Genomic DNA, 8741 nt, shown 5'->3' on the forward strand with positions numbered 1-8741 from the left:
CTTCCATCTAATTCCAGAACATTCCCATCCATTAGTTGTAGTTGCTCCTGTTTCCCCACCGTCCAATGCCCCCTGGCAACCACTAATCTACTTTCTATCTTTCTAAATAAGATATCTATCTTTCTAAATAGGATTTGCCCATTCAGGATGTTTCATGGAATGAAATCATACAGTATGTGCCTTTGGTGCCTGGCTTCTTTCACTCAGCGTGTTTTCAAGGCTCATCCATGGGGTCGCCTGTCTTGATGCTTCTCTCCTCTTTATAACGGAACTCCCGTCCAGCGTATGGACATACCACATTTATCATTCATCTGGTGGACACTGGAGTTGTTTCTATCTTTTGGCTACTATGAAATGCTGCTGTGAACATTCGTGTCAAGTTTTTATGTGAACATACGTTTTCAATTCTCTTGAGTACATACTTAGCAGTGGAATTACTGGGTCACATGGCACCTCTAGGTTTAACTGTCAACTGTATTTTCAAAGCAGCTGCACCATTTTCCATTGGCCTGGGGCTTCTTGGGTGGCTTATGGCAGCTTCCCAGTGGCTGGCGGGCCCTACTCTGCCCTGAGAGTTGTCTGCTCCTGTCATCCTGAAGGATGAGGGACCCACAGAAGAGGATGCGGCTGGAGCCCCCCACAGCATCCAAGGCTAATGCTGGCTGCTCCTCCCTAATTCCCCAGAAAGTCTGCAGAGAGAGAATTATGGCTGTGCCCTGATAGAGTGTGGTCATGGCTGGGGGAGGCCTGAGTTTACTTTCTGGGCTGTTGTCATGAAGCTGCTGTGTGACTTAGGGTGAGTGGGGTAACCTCTCCAGCCTTCCTGTGACATGCCTGGCAGGGAGGGCTCTGAGAGGTCAAGTGCGGCATTCCACTCGCAGGGCTTACACTTCTGGGCACAGCCCATGTGTTGAGGGTGACGGTTATTTATTCTCCCTGCTCCATGGACAGAGCCTTGTGCCTTCCCCTCCCCTGCCGGGGGCGGCCCTCCTCTCTCCCAGGAGTTTGGTTATGGGCTGCTGCGCTTGCCATTGGTTCAGACACCAGGGCCACCAGAAACTGCCTGCAGTGTGAGCTCAGAGCGGCGCCAGCCTCAAGGGTAAGTGAGGACGAAACCCACCCGAGCCCTGCTCACCAGGCTGTGCGTCCACCCAGAGGGCTTTCCCTGCCAGGCCAGTAGCCACACATTTTTCCAGCTCTTAAGTCTAGGGCTTTGTTCCTTTGCGCTATAGCACCACTCAGCAAAGAGGAGATAAAAACAAACGGTAGCACCGAGCCCTGTGTGTTCCCTGTTACCCGTCCTCAGATCCCTGTTACCTGAGAACCCGTGTGGGTAGCAGCGTAGACGTGGCTCGGGTCTCTGCAGAGGTTCCTGTGGATGCATCCATGTGCGTCACCCATGTGTGGACGGGGTCTGCACACACTCGCTCCCGTGTGTAACATAAATAATCACAATGGACTGGGCAGGGACAGGGCCCTCTGCCCTCTGTGCTGAAGTGGATTTTCTCCTGCTCTCTGTTCAGCCCCAGCTTCAGTGTCCCCTCCTCAGGAAGCCTCCCTCAACAGGTCTGGATCTCCAGGGGCGGGCCTTCTCTGATCAGTCCTGTGGTAGCCTTTGATATTCTTGTATTGTTACAATCCAATTTCTTATTTGTCCCCTCTGCTAGGCAGTGGGCTCAAGGGCAGAGGCTGGGCCTTTATCACCTACTCCCTGTCCATCCATTGAATAGTGCGGGGCCCCTCCTGCTGCCACAGCCCTGATACATGCTGGGGATAGCGTGGTGGCCTCTTTACATCCTCAGTCCCAGCCTCCTATCTGGGGAGCTCTCAAATACCTGTGGATAAATGAAGGTTCTTAGAAATTAATGGTACGAGTATCAAAACTTCAGAGTGAGATGGGGGGAAGTCATTAAGAGTTAAGGCTCTGGAGCCTTCTTGAGAGACCCCAGCCTCCTGTCCTGCCTTCTTAGCTTTCCCTGCAACATCTCCACGTACCCTCACTCCACCACCCCGGCAGAGTTTATCTTCATTCAGGCTATAGCATAGATGACTGACAGTGCTCAAGCTGTTACCCTTCTACATGGCGGCATCGATGGTAATGTTTCAAAGCATGGGCTTTTGATTCAGACAGACCCACACGAGAAGCTACTTAACATCCTTGAACTTCAATGTGTTCACCAGTGTAATGGGGACAACAATCTGATAGAGTTGTTGTAAAGATTAGATTAGATTGGTTTGCGTTAGATTAGATTAGAGGTCAGTAAAGGTAAGGCCCAGGGCCAGATACAGCCTGGCAGCTGTCTTGTAGAGGAGGTTGGATTGGAACACAGACACACTCACAGTCTCATCTGCGGCTGATTTTGTGCTTCAGTGTCAGAATCGAATGGTTGTGACCGAGAATGAATGACCCACAGAGCCTAAAATATTTATCTGGCCCTTTACAGAAAAAGTTTAGTAACTCTTGGATTATATAATACAAGTTAATAAATGCTATTTTGCTTTTAGCCAAAAGGGCAAAGCAGCGATGGTGAAATTTGGGGTCCCTGACAGTTCCTGGGTGGGATTGGAGAGGCTCAGGGCTCATAGGAGTATCCGAGAGTTCCTCAGATGCCCTGTGAGGCCACAGTAGCCCCATGGCTTTTTTCCTTTATGAAGATATTGCCAACTTTGATTTTTACCGCAACGTTGTGGGTTAGAGATAAAGGGTGGTTCATCCTCATGTTATAGGAGAGGCGATGGAGGCAGAGAAGCGAGGGATGGGGCCTGGGATGCCCAGAGAGATAGGATGAGTGGCTCCTGGAACCCAGGCATTCTGCTCTGGGTCAGTTCTCCCCACTCTGCTACTCACTGCTTCAAAGACTTAGCCATGCCCTCGTAGCAGGAAAATGGTTCTTGCCCATGAGTTGACCTGGTATAGAACAATGCCTCATACTACTTTACTTACAGAGGCAGGGAAAGGGGTGCCCGTGATGGAGCCAGAGGTAGGGGGGGGTGATGTCACAGTGACAGCCTCTCCTGTGGGTTGGACCTCACTCTCTTCCTGTCTTGGTTCCAGCCTTTGGCCTGGGAGACCTTCCCAACCTGCTGGGCCTGGTAGGGGACCAGCTGGGCGACACAGAGCGGAAGCGGCGGCATGCCAAGCCAGGCAGCTACAGCATCGAGGTGCTGCTGGTGGTGGATGACTCGGTGGTTCGCTTCCATGGCAAGGAGCATGTGCAGAACTACGTCCTCACCCTCATGAATATCGTGAGTGTCCACGTGTCCTGGGACTTGAGGGGAGTGGGGTGGGGTGGGCCCCGGTGCTGATCCAAATGGAAGTTTCTGGGGCCTGGTATTTTTCAGGTGAACTTGGGGGAGTCATTGCTTACTCCTTAGCCCAGCAGGCACGCCCTTGGCAGCCAGGTTCGACGGTATAATGAGCCTGAATTGGCCTGATCCCAGCTGTACATATCTGGGCTGAGGTGACCCACCTGGCCTCCTGTGCTGGAGCCTGTGGACAGTGGGTTCTGGGCTTGGACACGTTCAGAGTCTGGCTCAGGCGTGGCCCGGAGCCTTGCTTGTGTTGGAGTTGAAGGGACTTCCCTGGGACTCATCATCTGGAAGAAATGCCCAACCCCAGGCTGGGGAGACTGGCCAAGGAGCAGTCAATCTGTAAAGTGGGTCCTGAGGCCCTGACACGGGCCTTGGGTGTGCGCAGACAGGCAAGGACAATCAGGGATGCGGGCAGATTCTAAGACCGTGGTGAAGCAGAGAGCCCGTGCCCTCAGCTGCTGCCTGCAGTTGTCCTGCAGAGATACAGGACTCTCGTCACAGAAAACCTAGTTTTTCAAGAAAAGTCAGAAATGTAGTTCTTTTTAAAAGTGTTTAAAAATTTTATTATGGAAAATTTTAATCCAGATATTTAAGTGAACATTTCCAGTTTTTAAATGTTAAAAGAGAAACCCACTGTGGATGCCAAACAAAACACACCGTAGGCCACAGGTAGCCCCGAGTGAGCATCCCTGGGCTAAAGGGGCAGAGACAAGGAAGAGCAAGAGGGAAAGGGGGGTGAAAGCATGGGGCCTTTGTCAGGGTGCCTGTGGCTGTGTGGTTCTGGGAAAGGATGGGGACCTGTCTGGGTGAAGTGAGACCCAAGGTAGAAATAGTGCAGTCAGGGATCAGATGCTGGGGATGGGGGCCGGACACTCAGCCCTCCCCTGTGAAGTGTAGTACCAGAGGCAGGTGACCCACTGGGATAGACCCCAGCTCAGCATAGGACGCTGTGCAGTCCAGGCGAGGAGAAGGTGGGCAGCAGTGCACAAGGGAAAATGCCACATCAACAAGAGGCAGCAGGGCAGGTGCCCTTCACCTCTGAGCCTCTGCAAGGTGACCAGGTTAATGGCTCATCATAAACATTCATCTGGAATACCAGAGCTAAGAAAGAAGATATGTATGTGGCGGGTCCTGAAGAATTTGAGCGAGGCCTCTTTTGAAGGCCAAAGCTTCAGCCCCTGCATGGGCCCTCACTGGCCTTGATGTTAGGGCCCTCTGCCCCTAGGCCTGTTTGGAGAGGATAAAGAGGTTGGCTAGTTGCATGATCATCCAGACCGACAGATGACTGCAGTATGCCAGGGCTGAGATAGAGTCGCCTTATCCTCAGTCTAACATGGGCAGTGCTGACAGGCTGTGAGGGATGTGCAATTGATTGCGCTACTGCACTAAGAGGAATATTAGTGAATCGACCAAGAGCACACAGTCTGACTCGGCCCCTTCCTGTCTTTGTGACTTTGGGGGTGAGTTAAGAACCCTCTGGAGTATCTCCTTCTGCGCTTTGCAAGCAGCATTAACAGTACTTACTACCAGAGGTTTTGGGGAGGATAAAACGAGTGCACAGTGCAGAGCATGGCCATGTAGAGCATATGCTGTCAGTGGGTGGTGGTTGGTGATAATACTGTGACCATCGTGAAGTGACTGGTCATGCATTTCTGGGAATGGAACAGTTGATGGGGAGAAATGTCAATCCCACGTCATGTCAGTCCCCCTGGAAACATTGGTAGGGCGTTGCCTGGGTCCATAATCTGGCTGCACCTTTGATGAGGTGGTCGCTAGGGGGACAGCCCCTTAATGTCTCTGTGACCTTGGGCAGGGAACCTATGTTGCTCATCATAGGATGCAAATGATGAAAAACCAACTCAATCTAGATTAAGACAAACGTGGTAATTTCTTGGCTCATGGGTCAGACTAGGGGAGGGACAGGTTGGAGCTGGTTGTGAGAGTAATTGGAACTAGAGGAAGTTTTCAGGCTCGCTTCTCTCTCTGTGACATCCTGATTCTCTCTGACCAACTTCTCTACCAGACATTCTGGCCACTGACAACACAACGCTGACCCCTATCCCCATCCATGGCTGGAGACAAAAGGAGTTTCCCCTCTGGTTGCCAGGCAAAAATCTCCCAGGGCAGGACTCTGATTGGCCTAACCTGGGTCACATGCCACTCTTTGGAGAGCATCAGTGCTCCAAGGCTGGAGAGGGGTTAGACACAGCCATGGCCGCTGGAGAAATTGTTCTGAGCTGTCCTGGCACCCCAGTTTGTGTCTGCTACAGTTTAGCCCCTTAGAGCCTCTGCTTTTTCAGAATAGTGTCTGCTTTTGGGTTTGTGAATATTTAGTATCCAGGGTATCTAGCACATGCCTCACACATAGTGGGTACTCAAGTAATGTTTTCTGTCATTATTATTGTTACATTGTTTGTTTGTTTTTGCGTGTATAAGTTGTTCCTCACCTGAGTTTGGGAAGGTGAGTTCCTTGAGGGAAGGGGCTTTGTCTTTTTAGGAATCCCAACAGCACACACAGCACAGGGTCTGAGACCTGAGAGGTGATTGGTAAACGTAGAGGTGAATGGCATCTATGAGAAAAGCAGGTGGCTGGCACCCATTGAGATGGTAGCAGCAGAGAGCAGCAGAGTTCTCTCTGCAATGTCAACATCAATAAAAGAACAGGAGCAGAGATCAGTTCCAATTACAGGAGCCCAGGGAGCAGGTGAGGGGCTAGAAAGTCTGTCCCTGGTCGCCTGTGTGTGTGGACACTTCTTCCATCCCAGGAGCTTAGTGTGTGGTTTTGGACAGAAAGAGCAAAGGCTACCACATGGAGTTGTTTGAGAAAGAGAGAGGGAGGGGAGGGAGAGGATGCCTGTGAATCTGAACACACCCACCATCCTGGAACACTCGACCACCCACCCAGTGTCCACAAATCACAGGCCCAGCCTGAGGCCACAGCTGGGGACCGACCCCATTAGTGGGAGGCCATGCTGAGAGCCAGGTTTGGCCCCTGGAGCCAGCAGGTGGGGGACAAGAGGAAGGGCAGGAAAGGGGAAAGGGGCAGGGGAGACCTCAGGATGCCCAAGAGTGGTAGGAGCCTGGGTCCTACTGCCCAAAGCTGGGGCTGAAGACCCCAGGACTGTAAGCCAGGCCCTACTGCAGCCCCAGAATCCTTCACTTTGTTAAAAGATAATTTTCAGGAAAAGGTAAACTCATGACTCTGAGAGAGAAATAAAAAGGAACATATGTTAAAGATTTGACTCTACTCATTAATGAGGGAACCAGGCAGATGTTATAACTCATTCAAAAGAGAACCCAAGGACAGAAACATTATAGATTAGGAATTTTACAATGAGTGTGCAAAAAGAGACAAAATTAGTGTTGTGTAGGGTGGGAGGGAAGGCTGTTTAGCCTCTGCCAGAGAAGATGGAACCACCTGCGTGCAGACAGGAACGTTGCGTTGCTCTTAGTGACCCATGGTGCTCTCTGCCGTGAGGGCGCTTTCTCTGCATCTGATTCCGATAAGGGGGAAAGGCACGCTGCGGCAGTGCCTGCCTTCCACTGAAGTACAAGTTTTTATTCTGTGGTTTGGGGCCTGACCAGGTGTGAGGAGTCTGATGACTTGCCCTACTTAAAAACCTCTGCCCCCATTCCTGGAACCAGCGGAGCGGCAGCATCTCCCAGGCCACAGCCCTGGATTGGACTGGATTACAGCCCTCACAGCAGTGTGGTGGGATTCTGTCTCTTCCACAGCTCTGTTCTGCCACCTACTCCTCACTTCCAGGATTCTGGCTGGGGTTAGGAGAGTGAGAGTGCTTGGGGCAGTGGTGGGGGTGAGTTGTCTGGGGGGGACCACAGAGCAGTCTTGGGTGATCTGCTCCATTCTTTCTCTCATCTTTCAGAGAAACTCTTTCAGAGGTACCCGGAGGGACCTCCACGAATTCTGTTGCTCGGCTCCTTAACTCTTGGTTGGACCGAGGTGTCGGCAGGTTCTGGAGGGTGGATCAGGTTTGCTAGAGCCCTGCGCCCCAGTTGGCTTGACTGCCAGCTTCAGCTGACATCCATTCATTTGTTCGGAGTTGGGTGCTGTGCTACCTCTGTGCGCCCTCCGTGGGGCTAGGTATTGGGTGGGGTGGGGTGGGAGTCAGGGTTCTTGTGGTTGCAGGTGACAGACCCAGCTCACACTAGCTGAAACCAAAGAGGGGTCTATTGGCTGGGAGCTGCTGATGTGCCCACAGGTAGGAGCTGCGGGACAGGAGCCCCAGGGACCACAGGACGAGGGCTTCAGGCTCCTTAGGGCACGGTCTCCTACTCTGCTGGCCCATGCTTGTCAGTGGAGCCCAGCAGCAGATGGGCTTTCTCCCCATGATGGGAAATGGGAACACCCCAGGTGCTCACACTTAGGACCCAAATGCCAGAAGGCTCTTTCTTGCCCTCCTAGGGAAGACTGACTAGGGTGGGACATGTGGCTATCCCTGTACTAATTGCTGTGTCTAGAAGGTTGGTTTGGGTCTGCTGGGCCACAGCTTGCCACTGTGTATGGGGGTGAGGTGCAGCAGGACCTGTGCCCAGAAAGCAAGCAGCACAGCATGCAGACAGGAAGAATGGCTTCCACAGTGGGGAACACAAAAGGAAGAGAAAACACAGTCCCTGTCCTCTGAGCTTATACTGCTGTGTGTCCGTAGACCACTGCAAAAGATCTAATTGCAAGCCGGGTGCCGTGACTCACACCTATAATCCTAGCACTTTGGGAGTCCAAGACAGGAGGATTGCTTGGGGGCAGGAGTTCAAGACCAGCCTGGGCATAGCAAGTCCCCATTTCTATAAAAAATTAAAAAAATTAGCCAGGCAAGGTGGTGCACAACTGTAGTCCTAGCTACTCAGGAGGTTGAGGTGGGAGGATGGCTGGAGCCCAGGAGGTCAAGGCTACAATGAGCTGTGATTATGCCACTGCACTCCACCCTGCCAACAGAGTAAGACCCTGTCTCTAGAACCAAAAAAAGGAAAAGAATATCATTGTAGAAATTATTAGCATTGTTTTTGAGCAATCACTGGGAGGGAGCCAGACTCTTTGTAGACTCTACCTCATTTACATAAGTCTCCCCATAACCCTACGAGAGGTCTGAGTAGCCTCAATGTCCTTACATAGAAACTGGGGTACAGAGACAGGTTGTAACTTGCTAGTCTCCCATCTGATAGGCCGTGGGGCTGGGATCTGAGCACCGCTGTGTCCACTCCAGAGCTCAAATTCTTCCCCAGGCCTGGTGCCAGCTGGTGCTGTCCGTGGCTGGTGACCCAGCTGTTATGGCAGAAAAGCTTTTCCCTACACTCTTATGTTCAGTTCTGGAGGTCTTGTGAGTTAAACTGAAAGAGACAGACTGGCAGGAGAAAAGAGTTGATTTGCCAGTTCCTTGTATATAGGGTTACTCTATGATGAGTACCTCAAA

The 8741-nt window shown here is 51.7% G+C and overlaps 1 protein-coding gene across 1 annotated transcript in view; it reads left to right on the top strand.

Annotated features, from left to right (window-relative positions):
* Positions 1–8741, top strand: part of ADAMTS14 (ADAM metallopeptidase with thrombospondin type 1 motif, 14) — an 86100-nt gene that overhangs the window by 29641 nt on the left and 47718 nt on the right. Inside the window, exon 3 of the mRNA XM_011991069.1 lies at positions 3056–3246. Within this exon, the coding sequence (XP_011846459.1) occupies positions 3056–3246 (191 nt within the window). The remainder of the gene's footprint in view (positions 1–3055; positions 3247–8741) is intronic.

Source organism: Mandrillus leucophaeus, unplaced genomic scaffold (genome assembly GCF_000951045.1).
Source record: "Mandrillus leucophaeus isolate KB7577 unplaced genomic scaffold, Mleu.le_1.0 Scaffold39, whole genome shotgun sequence".
Classification (NCBI taxonomy): domain Eukaryota; kingdom Metazoa; phylum Chordata; class Mammalia; order Primates; family Cercopithecidae; genus Mandrillus; species Mandrillus leucophaeus.